The sequence below is a fragment of the Microtus oregoni genome, unplaced genomic scaffold (genome assembly GCF_018167655.1).
Source record: "Microtus oregoni isolate MIOR12 unplaced genomic scaffold, Mior012 000040F_ref0000088, whole genome shotgun sequence".
In the NCBI taxonomy this organism is placed as follows: domain Eukaryota; kingdom Metazoa; phylum Chordata; class Mammalia; order Rodentia; family Cricetidae; genus Microtus; species Microtus oregoni.
Window position 1 is genome coordinate 1,415,496 of NW_024543207.1, and position 20,468 is coordinate 1,435,963.

Here is a 20,468-nt window from a genome sequence, read left to right on the forward strand (position 1 = left end):
TGGTAGACAGGCCAGTAAGTTACTTGTGGATTATACTTTAAAGCTTGGATAGTACAGGTTTAGACTAGTTTACACTTGATACCAGCTCAACCTTGTTCCTGAAGTGTGGTCTTTCTGAGTTTCCTTACGTCCTGGACTCAGTAAGGCCTTTTTCCTCAGGTTAGTTTGGTGACCAGGCTTTTCTCACCTCTCTGAAAACTCGTGGCATTCTTTAGCTTTTATTTATCTGTTTGCTTAGCTTTGCAGATTAACACTTCAACTTCTATGGCTTAGCGTTCTGAGACTTGAATATTATGCAGGACTCTAGATCTTCTGTACTCTGCCTTGTATTTTTCAGCTGCTTTAGCTATCTTGGTCTCTGCCCACAGACTTGGGTAGAGTGTCTGCTGTGCTGTGCTGTGGAATGCTCATTCCTGCTCTGTTCCCTTGGATATGTCTCTAGGTAGTGTACTTGGGGGCAGTTCTGTGACTCATTAGGTTTTATCTGAGTCATAGGTTTTTGGAATGTTTTATGACCAGTATCTGAAAAGTCACTTTTCAGATTAATTAATTAATTAATTTTCTCTATTTCTAATAACATTGATGATTGCTTTGCTGTCCAGGGTAGTCTTTTATTTTATATGGGTGTCCCTGATTGTATGTATTTGTACTGAGTGCTTACAAAGGTGATTAAAGCATTATTTCCCCTGGAAATTGGAGTTAGAGCTGTCTGTGAGGCACTTGATATGGGTGCTGGGGTTCAAACTTGGATATTCTGTGTGAGCATCATCGTGGGTGGTTGTCACTGAGCTCCTGTCAGGGATATTCTTCACTGTTGGGCGAGATACATTCTAGGTGCCACAGTGCTCAGAGCTATCTAGTGAGTAACTAATGGCGGCCACGCAAGGCTTTTGGTACTGAGATGTGACTTGCAAAGCTGAGGAACTGAAAATTTAAGTACATTTTAAGTTTAATTGTTACTGGCTTCAGTAATGTAGCTTAAGGCTGATTCTTAGTGTTCTAGAACTTCAGCTTTAGAGTTTTCACAGTGGAGAAAGGTGTTTGGGGTTGATTTTCAATGTGTTGCTTAAAAAAATACTTCGGTATTTTTTTTCCCAAACTGGAAAAATATTGGTGATCATTTAGAAAATACAGTTAAACTTGTTATGTATAATCTGAAAGATAACCAGAGTTACTAATATTTTTCATATGAAATAAATGGTTTTCTCTCTTTTTTTTTTTTTCTTTTGAGATAGGGTTTCTCTGTGTAGCCCTGGCTCTCCGGGAACCCGCTTTGTAGACCAAGCTGTAGATTAAAGGCATGCACCACCATGCTAGGCTGAAAGTAAATGATTTTAATTGGAAATGCTTAAAGTATTTGTCTCGAAAGAAAGTGCTTATAGATGACAGACTTAAGATCTGAAAATGATACCAGGTGGTGGTGGCACATGCCTTTAATCCCAACACTTGGGTGGAAGAAGCAGGCAGATCTCCGAGTTTGTAGCCAGCCTAGTAAGTATATGGAGTGAATTCCTGGATAGCAAAGACTACACAGAGAAACCTTGTCTCCAAAACAAAACAAAAAACTTTGGAGATGTTTTTTTTTCGCTTCAGGGGTCAGCTTTATATAATTTTTCATCCTTGTCCACACAAGCTTTGCTGTCTTTATAGACTGTCCTAGTGGCAGTTTCAGGAATAATTTATAATCAGAGAGCATCGTTTCCCTTTGTCTGTTGAAGATTGGTAGTTTGTAGGGACAAATCGCTGCTTTTATACCATAGAGACTTGGTTTTGGTGTTTTTTTTTTTTCTTTTTCCCCCTTGTTTTTTGTAGTCAGAGTTGAACCTAGGGTCTTGTGATGCTTTTATTGTGTAAAATGGTCTCTTACGTGTAGCCCACATGCTTCCACGCTTGAGATCCTTCTGCCTCTACTTGGTGAGTGTGTGCTCTACCACATTGCATTCCGCCTTATTGACTGTCTTTGATAACAGCCAGAGCAGGCAGGAACAAAATTGAATATGTGGTTCATTACTCTTTTAGATTAAGGGTGGTTGTGATTTGAAGATTACTGTGCCTGAGAAAGCGTTGGGTGCCTAGAACCCAGTCATCCAAAACTTGGACTTCATGATCTAGTGGGGAGGGGGCAAGAATCAAATTTCTTTTGCTTATCTAATAGTTCATTTTTTGTTGTTGTAATTCAGGAAATAATACCCATCATTTCTAACTTCTGGAACATTCTTATTTAGGTGAGACGTGGAATCCATTAAAATTGCACTATCAGTTAAGAAATGTACGTGAACGTTTAGCTAAAAACCTGGTAGAAAAAGGTGTACTGACGACAGAGAAACAGAACTTCCTCCTGTTTGACATGACGACACATCCTCTCACCAATAACAACATTAAGCAGCGCCTCATCAAGAAGGTACAAGAAGCTGTTCTTGACAAATGGGTAAATGACCCTCACCGAATGGACAAGCGCTTGCTGGCCCTCATTTACCTAGCCCATGCCTCGGATGTTTTGGAGAATGCATTTGCTCCTCTTCTGGACGAGCAGTATGATTTAGCCACCAAGAGAGTACGGCAGCTTCTCGACTTAGACCCAGAAGTGGAGTGTCTGAAGGCCAATACCAATGAAGTCCTATGGGCCGTGGTAGCTGCATTTACCAAGTAACTGTCAGAATGGAATGTTTCCTTTTTCTCGTGAACCAGTAGTTTTTCTTCTATTTGACATCTGGTTTTCTGTAGTTTGTACTTTCCCATACTAATAATTGGCTTTTGTTCTACAAAATCGTGGGTGGCAATTTCTTTTTGTATGTATGAGGGATTCTGCTGGTACGAGAGGCCTTCCTCTTTCTGTTTTTAACCAACCTTACTGCCATATTGGCACTCCATTCCCTCTTGCCATTCTCACTGTTACCTGGTTGGGTCTGCTGTACTCTGGCTTTCAGAGTACCTCCAGTCACCTCATGCACAGCTTTTGGATTACCTCAGCTTGTGTTTTCCCACCTTGCATTCTGCCTACAATTCAGACAAGTCACAACAAGGCCTTCAACTCACCAAAGGTAAATATCTGTATCTATTAGGACATTTTATACATAGACCTCAGTTGAGATGTATACTTAGCAAAATTATTTTTAAATTGAAACAGCACAGTAAATAGGTAATATAAAATGCCCCTTGGATTTTGCTTCCTATGTAAATCTATTGTGTGGTTACATGTGTTATAATTTTAGCTATTAAATCATAAAGGTCCAATTGTTTCACAAAGCCAGTTTGAGATGGGCTGCATTCCTCTTATGCTGTATATAGTTCGGATTATATATGAATCGCCCCTTCTTCTGGCCACCTCTGCCTCGTCTTAGTATTCTGCAAAATTTAATTGTGCACCTGGTTCCCTTCACTAGCTTCATTGTTATTTGGTGGCAAACTTGACCTCTCATCATTGAAGGAGAGAAAGATGTGATCTGTTCAGCTCTTTCTGAGCTGGGCCCCTCATGTTACTCCTTTGTGACTTTTTAAAATTCTTCCCATTTTTATGATTTCTGAAGGAAAGAGGCTTGTGACTAGTACTAATCTGGAGTACAGTTTTTTTCTGTCCTTAAGTAAATTAATGTCTGCTCCAAAATATCATTTATCTACTCATCCATTCTTGGGAAAAGAAGATCAGATATCAGTCCTAGCAGATGTTGCATGTAAATTGATAGCGAGTAATGACTGCAACGCAGATGATTAAGACTTTTGTAACAAAAGGCTCTGCTATATTTTAATTTTATATACAATTATGATAATTAGCACATCGTAAGACTACAAACCTCTGCTTTTTAATGTTGATTTTATTCTTTATCACTGTTTATGTACCATTGGTTTCATAATGTAAATACTATACATTGAACAAATTAAATGTCAAATTTTTTATTACCATAGTTCATGTTAATAGTGGGGCTTTCAGGTGTCTAGAAGGTTTTGGTTAACATTTGATGCAAAAATACTAGATGCGTATAACTTTAGAGTTGAATTTTAAGGGACTCCCTAATATGTATACTATCTTTTTATCTGAAGTAATAAATAAACTATGATCTTGAAAGTGCCTGAATCACAATGAGCATGTCATTTGATTTTTGTGTCATCTCCTTTGCGTCAAGGGAAGTTTTACTTAGTATGGCACAGTGACATTTCAACTGCACGGCTTGGCAAACTGTCTTAAAGGAGCCGGGAAGGACGTACTTTAAACTTTGCAGCCACATATGGTGTTTGTTGTAGAACCTCAGTTCTGCTCAGTGAAAGCTGTCACTGACAATACAAATAAATGGCAGCAAAATTTTAGAGAAACAGACAGCTGGCTATGGTAATAGTTGCCATCCCCTCTGATGATGCTTGGGGGAAGACATTAAAATCACCTGATTCCCACCCAGTGACACTGCTGTTTGTTGTTGTTTTTTAGACATGGGCACTGAAAACTGACACTAGTGCACTGAAATGAAAAGTTAATTTTGTTATTTTATACGTGTGAGTGTTTTTCCTGTGGGTATGTGTGTACTCCGAAGCCAGGAGAGTAAGTACATCAGGTGTGAGCCTCTGTGTGGTGCAGGGAACTGGATGAGGGAGGTCCTCAGCAAGAACAGTGAAGTCCTAATTGCTGAGCTCTCTCTCCAGCCCCACTGACATTTTATTGGGAAAAATTGTTTTTCTTTCGAAGGATTTTAGAAGTAAAATAGCAGGAGGAATAGGTGTCTCTAAGGTACTTGCTTCTGCAAGTAACATAGATAATCCCAAGCAGTTATTAGGGGTCTGGCCTGCACTTCTGCGTGTATCTTAGGGTCGTTTACAATTGACTCAGCCTGTGAGTGGCTCTAGATCCAGAAGGGGAACTTCCCCGAGCAAAGACTTTTGCTTATAAGTCTCTCTCTATTTTTGATTATTATTTTTTTATCTGGTTGTTCTGAAACTGCCAATGTAGACCAGACTGGCCTCAATTGAACTCTGAGATCTGCCTACCTCTGCCTCCCAAATGCTGGGATTAAAGAGTGCAACGCCATCTTAAAAACAAGAATGGTGATTCTTTCGTGGGAATAGTTATCCCTGCAGTTCATGTAAAATTAAAAGCTGTTAGCCCAAGATGCCCATGGCAGTGGATTTTATAAAGTCTGTGTGAATGTCTGCTGTGTCTAAGAATGAGCAGTTACTGTTTCCTTTTGGCTTTACCACACAGTGTGTAATTGTTAAGCTTTCTGAAGAAAACTTGAACCAGTACAGTGGTCTAACAGACTGTATAAGGACTTTCTCTGCCTGTGAAGTCCTTGTGACATTCCCAGCCTACTTAGACTGCTAACTCTAGTAGCTACTTAGACTTTTGATCCCAAGGTCAAGAGCAAATGGGGGTGGCATCCAGTTACAGTTTTCCTTTCTTACTTGGGCACTAGGAGGAGGCTGTTTTTCTCTGAGAGACAGATCCAGAGCAGCAGATACGCAAAACGTTCTCAAGGCAATTTAAAGGACATGCTGGTGTAGTTTATTTAAATTATAGAGATGTGAGAAATGGCTTTTAGAGAAGCATAAATATGTTAGAAGGCCAAGAATGTCACTGTTCTGCTCAGGTAGCAGGAACTTCTGATTTATTCCGCCATTTAGGCCTTTTCTTTTCTTTTCTTTTCTTTTCTGTTTTGGTTTTTCAAGACAGGGTTTCTCTATAGCTTTGGAGCCTGTCCTAGCTCTTGTAGACCAGGCTGGCCTCAAACTCACAAAGATCCGCCTGCCTGCCTCTGTCTCCCAAATGCTGGGATTAAAGGTGTGTGCCATTACGGCCCAGCCAGCCTTTCCATTATTTGTGAACAGGTGGGTAAGTAATTTTTTAAATGATTTACATATTTTATTTTATGTACATTGATTTCCGTGTGTGTCTGTGTGAGGGTGTCGGATCCTCTGGACTTGGAATTACAGTTGTGAGATGCCATGTGGGTACTGGGGATTGAACCCTAGTCCTGGAAGAGCAACCAGTGCTCTTAACTGCTGAGCCATCTCTCCAGCCCCAGGTGGGTATATACTTGTGAGTGCCTTAGCTTTTCATCACTCCAACAACAACAACAACAACAGCAAACACGGCTAGTGAGTGATGCCCCCCAGTATGTTGATCATGGGAGTCATGTCTGCCAGGCTTGACCCACCTTGCCCCAGTAGCCCGGGAAGTATGTGCCATAAGTTTATGTGAGATCTTTATGAAGTTCCATTGTATATTAAGTTAGAGCTATTGCCAGTTAGAGCACTCTGTTCTGTTTTGATCTTAAAAAGGACATAGTTCATCCCAGCCCACCGAGTCCTGAAGTTCTAAGCCCATCTTGAGTAAACTGTCATAGACATCATGTTTGAGCAGCACTGGGGAAGTGGTGATACTGCTTCATAACATTGCATGCTGATCTTCAGGGAGGTGTGAATGGTATCATGGTTTTAATTGTGCACACAATCTCAGTCTAATGTTAGACTTTGCCATGCATTTATGCTCGGAATAGTGGGTAGACACCAAGTATCACTGATGTGCAGTTTGCTTTGACAAGTGAATATTGTCTTTCCGAATAACTCCATTGTATTGCTTATCTTTGGTTATTAGAAGTAGTCTTGTGACTACATCTTTATGTTTCTCTGACTTTTGTAGGAGAAGTTCACAGAAATAGACTGCATGGAAGAATAAACATTAAAATGTAACAAATCAAGTCCGGCTGCTTTCTAAGATTGTTGCTGATATAATATGTCCACCAGTAATATGGCTGTTGGCCTTTGCCTAGCTCTTATGGCAGAACTAACAAGTTGTTTTGTCACAGGGTTATTGTTTAGGATCTTTTGGTGGTTTGCATTTTTTCTATGAATTTTGGTTTATCCTTTGCCTGTATTTTTTTTTTTTTGATTTTTCGAGACAGGGTTTCTCCGTCGCTTTTTTGGTTCCTGTCCTGGAACTAGCTCTTGTAGACCAGGCTGGCCTCGAACTCACAGAGATCCGCCTGCCTCTGCCTCCCAAGTGCTGGGATTAAAGGCGTGTGCCACCACCGCCCGGCCTTGCCTGTATTTTGTAATGAGCTGTCTTATGTATTCATTTTCCAGGATATAACCCGCTCCGGCTTGCCTTTCTTTATTTTTTTTCTTTTTGGTTTTTTTGAGACAAGGTTTCTCTGTCTATCCCTATCTATCCTGGAACTAGCTCTGTAGACCAGACTGGTCTTGAACTCACAGAGACCACCTGCCTCTGTCTCCCGAGTGCTGGGATTAAAGGTGTGCACCATCACCACCTGGTAGTTTTCTCAGTCTTTAGAGTTGGTGTGGTGTGGTGGTTTTCTTTTTGCTTTCTTTAATATCAGGAAAGTATACAGTGCTCGATTATGTAATCGGTGGAGCTTTTTTTTTTTAACTTAACAGAATTTATTTTATGTACATTATGCATATGGGTGTTTTGCTTGCATGTGTGTCTGTACCATGTGTGCCTGGTGCCATGGGAACCAGAAGACGACATCTGGACTCCTGGGACTTGGACCTACAGATTGTGAGTTGCCATGTAGTAGGTGCAGTGAATTTGAACTTGGGTTCTGTGTAAGAGCAGTGTCTATTGTTAATTGCTGAGCCCAATTAGTAGAGCTCTTAATAGTCATACTAATATTTGCCAGGTGGTTAGATTATGGATTAGCTATTCCTTTTCAGGAGATATGATTAACACATGGGAAAACCAAGTAAGTATTATGAAAATACCTATAACCAAGTATTTTATTAAAATTAAGGTTAAATAAAAAAAGGTCAATTTAGGGCAGATACACTTTCAACTGTTAGAGACACAAGGCAGCCCTGGGAGAAGCTGTTCAGGGGTTCCTCCCAATCCTAGTCTTCTTGGTGCTTGAAACATGCCCTAGTCTAGGTGTCTTTGATTTTTCTTTTTTCTACTTGATAAATCTTAATTTATTTAACTCTATAGGTTCTTCCCTGGATGTTTCCTGTTTTTTCTTTTGACAGTTGATCATGAAACTGAAATGTTTGTCCTATGGAGGTTTCCAAAGTTTAGATTTTACTGATTGCATCTGCATGTTTTGTATCTCAGGAACTGGGAATCAGCTCTGGAAGGTATCAGTGTTTGGTTTCCTTGAATTGGTGAAACTGTCTCGTTAGTGGTGGTATGTACTTTCATGAGGAGGCACAAACATGCTACCTCTGTGATGTTAGCTCCTGGTCATGAGTTCTCGTCCTGTGGATTCCTGGTTGTCTTCCTCTCCACTTCCCCTTCTCCCTGTGGGAAGACCATCTAGGCAACACTCTGGGCCCTATCTAAAGGCTTCATTCACCCTGTTCTCCTTTTCTTTTGAGACAGAGCTGCCCTACAACTCAGTGTGTTGCCCGGGTTGTCCTTGAACTCCTGCCTCAGCATCTTGAATGTCTCCAGATAATCCTTGTGTATTGGGGTGTTAAGTGGTAGTATTTGAAATCTGACTACTATATTGACTAGAATGTTGGGTCAGGACCACTGTCCCCATTACCTTCCAGCACACTCCACAGAGGTCGGGCACATAGAGATTCCTCGCCTATTTTCAAAGAAGAGTTGGTTTCCTGATATTAAAGAATTTATGGCAGCAGAAGCTGGGGAGATGGCCCAACTCTCCAGAGTGCTTGCTGCTGGTGCAGAGGACCAGATATTGGGCACTTGTTCACAACCATCTGTAACTTAGGCCTTGGTGGAATCCCCTGCCCTCTTCTGGCCTCCATGGGCACTTGTTCACAACCGTCTGTAACTTAGGCCTTGGTGGAATTCCCATGCCCTCTTCTGGCCTCCATGGGCTCTTGCACACATGTGCTCATAAAAACCAGCTGTTTTTTGGAAATGAGCTGTGTACCTATTTATGTACCTGCAGTTGCAAAGCATTTTTTTTTTTTGTATTTGTGGGGTGTCATGTTATGCTTTGATCTGTGTATATATTGTGGAAAAGAGCAAATGAACCTAAGGTTCTGCCTCATCTCGCACCTGAGCACCTTGCTTTCCTCTGGTGAGAATGGTTAATGTTTCAGTGGCTTTGCAATACCTTTGTTTCTGGTCCAGGTCCTCATGCATACGAAACCTGTGCTCTCTCCTTGTGCTGCCTCTGTGGCCCTTGAGCTGCATTATTGCTGATCACAGTGCAGTAAACTCTCCTGGAACATTATATCCTTCCATTAATCACTTCTGTTCTTACCCCAGGCTTCTCCTAACTGTTTTTCTATGCTCTGGTCTAGTAAATTGGTTTTTTTAGGCCACATATAAGTGAAATCATAACTATTTTTTAGTGCCCGATTATTTTTTATACTGTGATGCAACAGACATGTGTTTTGTTATATTACAGTTACCCTCAGTACTCGAGTTTACTATCCTTGGACAGTTAAATTCTCTTCGGAGATCTTTTTAAAAACATTTTCTGTTTGGGTGTGGTTGCGCATGCCTTGTATCCCAGCACTCAAGAGGTGTGAGGCTAGTCTACATAGTGAGTTCTAGGACAGCCAGAGTGACAAACAAAATAATCAAAATACAGTTGTGTTTTTATTTGCAGGGGCGGGAAGGGAGAGAACACCGAGGTGCCTGCGTGTACGGCCTGTGTGGAGGTCAGAGCACAGCTTTCAGGAGTTGCTCTTTCCTCACATCCTGGGATGTAGGCATCAAACTCAGGTCAGCAGGCTTTAGAAGCAGATGCCGCCACCCACAGAGCCGTCTCTCCGGCCTGGATCTTTAGTTTTTATTGCTTAGTCCCAGTAGTCTTTTGATGACCTCTTGGTGTGGCAAGAGATTCTAGGTTTACTTTGTACATTCCTACCCCATATATGGAATTATCAGTGTCTCCAACAAGCCATGGATTCTTTTTCCATGAAATAGTACTTCAAGGCCACAATTTGCACTCTTACTTGACTGCTTCTACTGTGATTATTGCTTTTAGAAGAAAACATTTTGTATATGGTTTTTATGTATAAATATAACTAACATTTTAAGTTTGGCATGATGAGGTTCTGGAGGTGGTGGTAGCAACACACTTAGATACACTTCATGTTACTAAACTGTACTCTTGTAGTGATGGAATTAGTACATTTTATGTATATTTTATTACATTGACCAACAATTTAAAAAAGTACTTCTTGACTTCCTGATGGTACTTCAGATTCACACGTACAGCTGTAGAATTTTCCTTTGTCTTATCCATATCAGGAATCTAGTTGTCAAGATTAGTAGTGTTCAAATTAAAGTATTATATATTCATTGCTTTTTCTCTTGACACTCAGGGCATGTTTGTTTATTGGTAGCCTTGGGAATTGAACCTGGGACCTTGTGTATGCCAGTCTGCGAGCTGCTTCTGCTCTCCCCTCACTTCTGGTAATTGTGTATCTGCATTGTAAGTGCAGCCATTCTTCAGTAAATTCTTTTTTGTATTTATGAACTTCTTTTTGGCATAAAGCATTCTTGTCAAACCCTGGCAATTGGTAATGTTCTGTCCTTTGTAAACATGTTCTTGTCTGGTTGCCTTCTGGATGTTTCTCCCAGAGTTATTGCAGAATATTTTGGGTTTGGATATATGTGATAAATTCTTATAAGTGGTGTACAGTCTTTTTCCTTTCCTCAATTCCAGGCAGTTTGGTTTTAGTATTCTGCAGCCCTACCTTGCACCTTCTATTTTTGTGTGTGCAGGTGCTCCTGTGTGTGGAGGACAGGTTGACGGAGGGTGTTCCTCAGTCATTCTCCACCTTCTCTGTTGTTCCGCTTGAACCCGGAGCTTGTCAGTGTGGCTGGTGTGAGGTATGCTAGTGACTTTCTAGACAGTTCTTTACTGTCTGTTTTATATTGGTTTTTAGACATCTCCTTTTGTCCTCCAGCTTAAGGCATTGCTTTGTTTATTCATTGCGAATGGGTGCTTCTAAATGATTCTCCTGACATTTTTTTCTGAGCTATATAGGTTTATTATTTTTTAATGTGAACACGTCATCCACAGGAACATCTATCTCCTTTGGTCTCCTTGCTCTGAAGCTCACTACTTAGGTTGGGACAGGTGACCCTCCTGTTTCCACCTTAGAGCTGTGGTTACATGTATGAAACCATACCTGGCTTCTGAACCCATATTAAGTACAAGCACTTTGTATTGTGCCAGCTCTCCAGTTGTTTTTGTTTTGTTTTATGTTTTGTTACAGGGTTTCTCTGTATAGACCTGGTTGTCCTGGAATTCTACTCAGTAGACCAGGCTGGCCTTGAACTCAGAGATCCATCTGCTTCTGCCTCCTCAGTGCTGAGATTAAAGGTGTATGCCACGACTGCCCAGCCTCCCCGGTTGTTTCTGACACAGGATGTCATCATGTAGCCCGGGCTGGTCTTAGTCTTAGACTTGCAGTGATCCTCTTGCCTCTGTCTTCTGAGTCCTGGGGTTACAGGCTGTCATTATAACTGGCTGCCTCCCGAGTAGACCTTGAACTTAGGAACTTTTCTATTTTGATATTGTCATTTAGTCGTGTCTTTTTTTGATTTTGTGTGTGTGTGTGTGTGTGTGTGTGTGTGTGTGTGTGTGTGTTATTTTTCTCAGTGCATTCGAGTGCATTTTGAGGTTTGCAGTTTTCCTGGGCATAGGATGTGTGCTCCTTCCTGTGCTCCTTCCTGTGCTCCTGTTGTCTGCAGGGATTCTATTTGCTCTTCCTGCTTTTTACGATTTGTGCACAGGATTTAAAGTCCATTGTATTCTCATTTCAACATGAATTCTTGTGGAATAGAGATGTAGGCCCTGTGCCTTTTCTCTAGCTCCTTTCTGTTCTGGAGTGGTTCTGAGGATTCTGGTCTTTTACCTGAACTAGCACACTCATTTTGTTCTTTGAGACGGGACCTTGTGTATCTCAGACTGGTTGAAATTTTATCCCTTTGCCTCCACTGCCTGGCACTACACTCAGTTGGTTCCAATCTCAGACAGAGGCCCATATCTTGAAGGTTTGGCTGCCCGTGTGGCCCTGTTGAGAGGTGGTGGTGGAACCTTTTGGAGGGTGGCATACCTCTGAAGGGAATTTGGGAATTTCCTTTCTCATCTTTTGTTCCTAGCTACCATGTAGTAGACAGTCACCTTTGGCCATGGTGTATACGCTGCCACAGACCTAAGGACAGAACTAAGTGACCATGGAACAAGACGTCTGGAGCTGTGAGTCAAAATGAACTTGTAAATGTTTATCAGTTGTGTCCGTTTTGCTTATGTTTTCCATACCACTCATACATTTCAAATTGCCTAATTTAATTTAGTAAAATTAGCTCTAGGCAGGGCCAGAGTGCCCAGCCTTGACAGCAGTGTATTCTGTGTAGTACATCCCTTAGGCCAAGAGCCGAGTATGCCCATTCTGGTCTGGGGAGGTGGGATCAGGAACAGCCCACATGGATTGATGGTGGCTATAGCCTTTCTGGGCTTTCTATTACAGGATCTTACCTGGTGCCTTGCCTCCTGTTACCACTTGGAAAAGGAAAGTTGTCCCCCTCTCCCGCACTGCCCTGAGGCATGTCGAGGATTCCAATTGAGCACGTTCTGTCTAGTCTAGACCTTTCACCATTCCTTTTTTTTTTTTATTATGTATAGTGTTCTGCCTGCATGTGTGCCTAGACGCCAGAAGAGGGCAGCGGATCTCATTCTAGATGTTTGTGAGCTGCCATTGGTTGCTGGCACGACCTCTGGAAGAGCAGGCAGTGCTCTTAACCTCTGAGCCATCTTTCCAGCCTAGACCTTTCTCCAAATGAAGGGTTTTGGTGCCTTTTTTTTTTTTTAAGAACCCTCACTTCCTACCACCTGTGTCCTATTAAGAGAGAAAAGTGGTCTTGGATCTTACTATATATGTTGGTAAAATTTTCCAAATTCATAAAACAGGCTGGTGTTTATTTCCATATTGTATCACAGCCAGAGTTCCTGTTTATTTCATTGGGCTTCTCTCTGCTGAGATTGTGTTCTCACCTCTTCTGTAGGACTCATTTCTTAAAGCTGTAGAGCGTCAATAAAGATGGTTTTTATTTCCTTCTCACTGGGAAAGTCTGAGGGCAAGATAGGGCTCCTCTTAGGAAAGAATGTTTTTCTGAACAGTGAGAGGGGAAACGCAAACAATTACTGAGTAGCAAAGAAGATCTACTGGAAGTTGGAAATCAGGAAGTTTTAGGGCAGATTTTCCCTTGTGAGTTTGGGAGTTGTCTGTAGTAACAGGCGTAGATGCCAGGATTCTGGCCATTTGGAAGGCTCTAGGACTGGCTGTCAGACAGGCAGTGCAGCAAGTCCTAAGCCTGTGGGAAAGCGTGCATAGGTCGGGCTTGAGGGGGAGAAAGATGGAGTGGGAAGAAGTGACCAGGAGTTTGTGACAGCCAGCCAGATACAGATGTTAGAGGTATGCTGCATTGAGGCTGGATTCTGTGTGTAGCCATGCAAACGCGCAGTTAACCAAGGACCCCTGCCTCTTTTTACCAGTGTAGGGGATAATAAGGTAATGGCACATTTTCAAAAACTTGGTATTACTCATTATGTGATAATGAGGCAAAATCAAGTAGTAAGCAGTGTTTATTTTTTGAAAATTACTTAAATTGTTTACAGAGATGTGGATTTACATAACTGGTGGCAACATTTTTAAATGTACAGGCCATTTCATATTATTGCACTTACTCTTTGATATATAAGGCATTTTATTTTACATAAATAAAGAATAATGTATAATGTACAACAGGCGCGGTGCCAATTAAGTCAACCATACAATCCAATCCAATGCAATGCAATGTGAGGGAGGGCGGAAATGAAACCCCACGTACTTGAGCCATCATGGTATTTTCTTACAACTATGATTTATGTCTTGACACATTTTACCCTCATAGTTCACTGTGAATGACTGACCACTTTAAAAAAAACAGGTTTAGAACAATACCATTAGTGTTCACGCAGGAAGTGTGGGGCTTTATTAGACTAACTAGCAGTACTAGTCATGCCTTGAACACTGAAGACAGCTTTCCAGCTCAGGGTCGAAGGCAGGCTAGCATTGGCTTCGTCCCTTACCTTCCCACCGTTAGCCAGCCAGATGCCTGGTGATGTAAAGAGTGGTAAGCCAGAGGTCCTCCTTGTATAATAAAGCGAGGAGCTCTGGGAACACTCAGACCATTCCATCGCTCTAGAAAGTCCTATCTGATCACAAAGGACTGGACTTGACTTATTAATTAATAGGCATGACTGTAAAGGAGTGGAGGCAAAAAGAAAAAAGTTTATCGTGCTGACTTCAAATTATCATTCAAGTAAAAAAGCTGAAACTGACCCCAGAGACTAACAACTTAGCATGCACCTTGCATTGACGTCTTATAGTATCCTACTTGTAACTGTAATGAAAAGTAGATGCTAAATCAGGCTTTTCTAGCTAACTCTTTGTGAAACATGCTGAAAATGAGCCGGTTATTTTGTGCCCATCTGAGGACCCTCTGGGTGTACTCTACAGATGGCCAGCAGGGATGGGCTCAGGAAAACATGATGTACAAAGGCAACAGCTCAGCACCAGTGATTTTTTTTTTCTTCCCTAGACCCAGCTGTGGTTAAAGAAACAAAATCATAGCATCATGCATGTGGGATTGTTGACAAATGCATGTTTCCACCCAGACCCTCAGGACCCAGCACTGGGTGGCACCCTCTGAGGATCGGATGGGAAGCACTGTACAGTCCTTTTCCTTGAGAGGGACTCACCCTGGTTTCCCATTTTCCTCTTTGTTTGGTAAGTGAAGCTGGTGAGGCTTTGGGATTTCAGAAAATCGGGTCAACGCAGAGGCAGAAAGCCAGCTTTGTGAGGAGGGAGGGCTCCGGAGAGGCTCAAGGCAGCCAGAGGTGTTTCATAAACCTTGAGTCAGAATGGTCTGCAGGACCCCAGTTTTGGCAAGAGCAAAATTTGCAAAATGGTAAACACCAAAATAGCAAAAAGTTGAGCCGTTGCAGAGCTCTGTCAGGGAAGAGAGCTGGACCACAGACTCTGTGCTGCTGTAGGTATGGTGGGGGAAAGGAACAAAACCAACAGGGAACTCTCCATAAGAGGATGCACAGAAGAAACTCCGTTAGGACCACAGACTACATTTGCAAGATGAAGGATTAAACTCTCAACTGCCTTTAAGGTGGTGTGTGTGTGTGGGCACAGAAACACACTATTTTGCCTGCTCTTATGTTGACCAGTCTTGAATTCAAACATACACTCAAGTTTGAAAACTAGATGCAAGGTGCTTTCAGGCTAGAACTCCCTCCTCCCGAGCAGGGAAGTTCTCAGCTATTTATTGCAATTCATCGGAACTGTCACTCTGTAACAGCCTTATGACTTACACTCTTCATAAACAGAAAATGACCAGAACCTCCCAGTCCACATCATACATTACGTTCATTAAAAAATAGCACTTTTTAAAATCGTCATCTTTTTCACTGTTGCATAATTCCTGAGCTCTGCCTAACAATTAGGTCATAAATTCATTTTCTTTTAAGTCTCTCATTTTCAGGGTAACATACATAGACCCATAGCTCTGCCTTCCACTGCATGTATGTACCTAAAAGCACTATGTCATTTACTTACAAAATTATATAAATCTACATACATACATCATTTTAGCTGGGGCATGTGTGTTACCCTTCTGGTCCCCACTCACCAGGATTGCTGCTGGGAGAGGTGGCAAGAAGGATGCAAAGGTGTAGCTAGGTGTTCTAGAAGAACAGATGAGCTCTTGATCCACTGCAAATGTGTGTGTGTGGGGGGGGGGGGCAGGGGCAGGCACTGAACGAAATGACACTCCCCAGCCTCGGTGGTCCAGGCTTACGTAAAGTACAGTTGTGGATATCTGTATCAGCTGTGTATTGATTCCAGAGCCCATCCGTCCTTAAAAGAAGTGAGTCTGGGGGAGGGGATTCTGGCTAAGACTCACGGATTCCTGTGCTTTCTAATCACTAGCTGCACAGGCCCTTCTGGAACAGACTTCATAATATTCCAAGCATCAAAGTGCACCAGCCCAACCAAAGGCTTCCCATTAATAGCAAGGATTTCGTCACCAGCTTCTATTGTTCCGGCTTGTTCCGCTGCGCCACCTGCCAGAACAAATGCAGAAGAAACTGTTAGCACCTGCATCCTTAAAACGAGGCATCTAAGAGTTTAAATGGGAAAGATGTTGTTCCTGTAGTCTTAGAAGAGGGCACTATCATCCCCCCCCCCCCCCCGTGAGTTAATATAAAGTAACCTTGGAGCACATTTGTCCTCATATAAACAAGCCTACAACTGGCAAAGGGAAGATAACGGGTTTATTCAAATGGAGTATCCACACTATAAAGAACCACACATCACCTTTTTGCTACCAGGACACCGCCATCATGGGTCATATGCAGGATCCAGGGAATGGTTCTGCCCTACTCCAGTGCATCTCCACCTGGCTGAAGTTGATGTCTAACTACATGAAGGAACAGATTTATGAACTGGCCAAGAAAGGTCACAAATTGGTGTGATCCTGAGGGACTCATGATGTTGCACAAATCCTTAAGTCCAAAAGACTTGCCTTTGTTCTTCTCAAGGTTATCTGCCCTTTAATTAAAAAAGGAGTTGTGCTGGATTGGTGGTGGTACACGCCTTTAATTCCAGCACTTGGGTGGCAGAGGCAGGAGGATCTGTGAGTTTGAGGCCAGCCTACTCTACAGAGTGAGTTCCAGAACAGGCTCCAATGCTACACAGAAAAACCCTGTCTCGAAAAACAAAATGCAGTCATTGTTCACAAGCATCCTGGGACACAGAAAGGATAAGGATGCTAAATTCTGCCTGATTTGGATAGAGAGTAACATTTAGGATAGAGTGGCATTTACCAGCCAGCATGTTATAAGACTAAGTAGGACTTCCCACTCCGATATGAATCATTCTCAGCCTCTGCAATACTGGCAGAAAGTCTTGTGTACTCAAACAGTAAAATCTCTTTAAAAAACAAGCAAACCGGTAACACAGAGTTGGCAAAGGAAGCCAAGAACTAAAGCATCAACTTCTGACAAGCTCGCGATTATGCAGAATCTCGGCTGGGGCTGGGGCTGTGTCAGGCTCTGAGCACCAGTGGTTGATAACCTGCTCATCAGGTCATGGGGACTGTGGTGCTAGCTTATCTGATGGCTCACCTCCATGCAGAGCTCCCCACCTCCCCATGTTTCTACATTCCACAGCTTTGTGGAAGTTAGAACACACTTAGGGGCTTTCAGAAGACAATCTTAAACTTGCCTCCATTTCCTCCCTGCTATGGAATAGCTAAATCACGCCGAGGAAGAAATGTCACCATTGAAAGAAAACTGAAGTATGAGAGGAAAAAAAGTTGACTTTCTTAGAAACTTCAGGTCTCAAAAGACTGAGCAGATATATATTTCTGAAAGCCATCTTAGGTCTTTAGGGCTGGCAAGATTGCTCAGTGGGTAAAGGTGACCGACTGAGAAAGTTGTGCTCTAACCGCCATGGTAAAATGTTATAGAAAGGTACTGGAGAGATGTCTTAGTAGTTAAGCATCTTGCTGTTGCCCTTCTAGAGGCCCTAAATTCAGACTCAAGTTTACTTTCCAGCACCCATGTCTGGTGGCTTACACCCACCAGAAAGAGGAGCTTCAGGGTTTCCAGCATCGTCTTGTGACCTCTGCACGTGGATAGCAATGTGCACAGACGGACACACACCCACACCAAATCTGATGAGGATACAGCCGGCAACAGGAAGGACTAGAGACATGTCCATCTGTCGTGCTGGCGAGGTTCTCTGGGAGATGGCCCACGGTATGTTTTAGTCCCATCCTGTATGCCCTTCACTGCTTTGTCTATAACTGGGACTCAGCGAGGCACCTGCAGTGACAGGAATCCAGGAGGGCAGTATATAGAACACGTTCTCACTTGGGCTTAAGGCACCGACCGACTGAATGTAATGATCGATCACTGTTTTCTGGTGGAAGCTTCAGAAGACGGAAAAGCCAGAGATTGTTTTAAAAATGGGGAGGGCCAAGCTCAAGGTGCCAGCAGATGTAGACTTCAGGGACTGCCCAGCTGCTGCCCTGCCTTTAGTTTCTAACGGGCTCTCAGTGTGAGTTCTGCTGGCAGCAGATGCCCTGGTGCCCTCTTCCCTGGGAGTTGTTGCCTGTGAGTACTCCTACAGGCCACTGGCTTTCTGCTTCCTTCTGCTCTGTCAGTTTAATGGGTTGATGAGCATGGGGGTTTCCTCTAGCCTTGTACTGCTAAGCCTCTATAGTACATATAACAGGTTGACTCCAGATTCACGCCTGTTTTCTGCATGCGTGTGGGACTGTGAGCTATCAAGCAAGCTGTCTTGCTTCTAGTTCACCGTTAGGGCACAAGCCCCAGTCTTTCCCATCACTAGGTGCCTACATCCGCCGTAGACTAGGCTGGCCTTGAACTCAAGATATTCACATGTGTGTGTCACCACCACCCAGCTACCTACTTTATTTTTAAAGCACAGCTCATACCAATACTATGTGTCTGGAGTGGAGAGAGGTTTCAGGAGATCACAAGTTCAGAAACTATCAAAGCAGATCAGGGAGGCAGAAGCAGGTGGATCTCTATGAGTTCCAGGCCAGCCAGGGGCTATGTAGTGAGACCCTGTCTGCTTTTTGTTCTTTTTTCAAAAACATACACCAAACCAATCGATCTTAAGAACAAGTAGTCTCATGACTTGATCACTTCCTTGTATCTTCTAACTATAAATTTCTGGTCTATTTGTGTGTATGTGCTGATATGAGCTATACCATTATGTAACTTCTGATTGTTTAGAATGAACGCAGGTGTGAGGGCCAGAGTTTAGATTTCCAGAACCTGCAGAAGAACTGGGCATGTATGCGAATCACCTGTAATCCCAGTACTCTGAAGGCAGACCTCAGCTGGTGAGCACAGGGCCAGAGACCCTGTCTCAGTAAATAAAGTGGAGGGCAATTGAGGAAGATACTTGATAGCAGCTGTGGGCCATCACATGTGCACACACACAAACATGCATATCATACACACATGCAAAAAACAGTAACAGTAGAATCTCCCCAGCCCAAACAATTTCCCAAGGTCATAAAATGAGAATTTCAAGTTGATGAAGAAACTATTAAACACTGTTTACCCCTCCCCACCTTTTCTTGCAGTCTAGTATTTGAACTCACTGGATTGTTGGTTGATATTTGGTGTTCTTGCTGGTGTATCTGATGATAATGCTCACCTCGGCACCTACCCGGGCCTTGGGAGTTTTAATACACGCACAATACAACTCATCGTTACAGAAAGCACCGCAGGCTTTGGAAGCAGTTTGGTCCTCACACAGAAGGGATGGGTTTCCATGGAGATATACTTTACCTTTGTACACCCTTTTAATTAGCAGGGGCCCATCTCCAGACATGGATGACTTCCCTCCATCCAGACTCAGCCCCAGCCCCGCTGAGGTTTTCAGCACTTCCACACACAGAGCATCGTGAGCAGCTCCGTTTCTCCCTGTGGGAAGGACATTTGTCATGACAAAACGATAGGCAGCATGCTCAACATGCCACCTGTCTAATGCCCCCCAAAACGCATTGCCTGCCCCGGGCACTGTGGACTCTGGTCACCCCGAGTCTTGTCTGCTGGGAATTGTGTACCATCTGTGATACCGGCATCAGGCTGACCCCCCAGGAGGGAGCGCCCTCCTGTGAATCCCGTCTTACTGGATTCACATCCTCTGCTTTCTTGTATCCCGCAAGTGCAGAGAATGCTTTCTCTCCCAGGCAGAAATGCCCAGGAGACAAACCGCTCTTGGCAAGTCTCGCATTCTGGTAGCACACATCCCGGTGAGGATGGAAGTCACACTCAGTGAATCAGATTCGATTTCCTGCCAACCCTCGCTACCATAGCAACAGAATGTCACCATCTGCTATTGAAAACAGAGGCATGGGAGTGCCCGGCTCATGAGAGAGACTGGCATAATTGGGAAGCTCCCTGGAACTGGGTAGGGCTTCCTTCCTTGCCCTGTGCCCTTTGTGCCTCTATGAGAGGAAGCCCAGCATCCCTGGGGTGTGCTTGCCTCCCTCACACTGGCATCCTTCATTGGCATCTAGCTCTTGTTGGGGCGGCGGGGGGGGGGGGGGGGGGGGGGATGTTTCCATGGTGATATGAACTCTGGCTTGTTTGGAAGGGCTAGGCTGGGGACTGAATAGGAACTGTACATTTGCCTTTTAGTTCCCTTAAGTCTGTACTGAGGAGTTGAATGGAAAGGTGTACTCAGCTGCTTGGAAGGCAGTAGAGGGACCACGAATGGATGAAGCTGCTTCCCTAATATAAACCTTAGGATTACAGTTGGACAGACCTCACTGTCAGCTCCTTATTGCAGTTTAATACCAATCCGTGTGGCCTAATTTGTTAATACTGGGAGTGGTATTTATGCTTGTTTGTTTTTGAGACAGGGTCTCTCTCTATAGTCTCTGTGGTTATCCTGGAACTTCCTCTGCAGACCAGACTGGCCTTGAACTCAGAGATCTG

General features: G+C 43.2%; 2 protein-coding genes across 5 annotated transcripts in view; one reads left to right on the forward strand and one right to left on the reverse strand.

Annotated features, from left to right (window-relative positions):
• Positions 1-4,072, forward strand: part of LOC121433656 (Golgi phosphoprotein 3) — a 28,951-nt gene extending 24,879 nt beyond the window's left edge. The window contains exon 4 of the mRNA XM_041632145.1: positions 2,226-4,072. Within this exon, the coding sequence (XP_041488079.1) occupies positions 2,226-2,650 (425 nt within the window). The 3' untranslated portion in view covers positions 2,651-4,072. The remainder of the gene's footprint in view (positions 1-2,225) is intronic.
• Positions 4,073-13,505: 9,433 nt separating this feature from the next.
• Pdzd2 (PDZ domain containing 2) overlaps positions 13,506-20,468 on the reverse strand; it is a 358,456-nt gene continuing 351,493 nt past the window's right edge. For all 4 annotated transcript variants that reach the window (XM_041632042.1, XM_041632040.1, XM_041632041.1 and 1 more), the window contains 2 exons: positions 19,314-19,448; positions 13,506-16,046 (listed from right to left, as the gene is read on the reverse strand). In XM_041632042.1, coding sequence (XP_041487976.1) covers positions 15,883-16,046; positions 19,314-19,448 — 299 coding nt within the window. In that variant the 3' untranslated portion in view covers positions 13,506-15,882. The remainder of the gene's footprint in view (positions 16,047-19,313; positions 19,449-20,468) is intronic.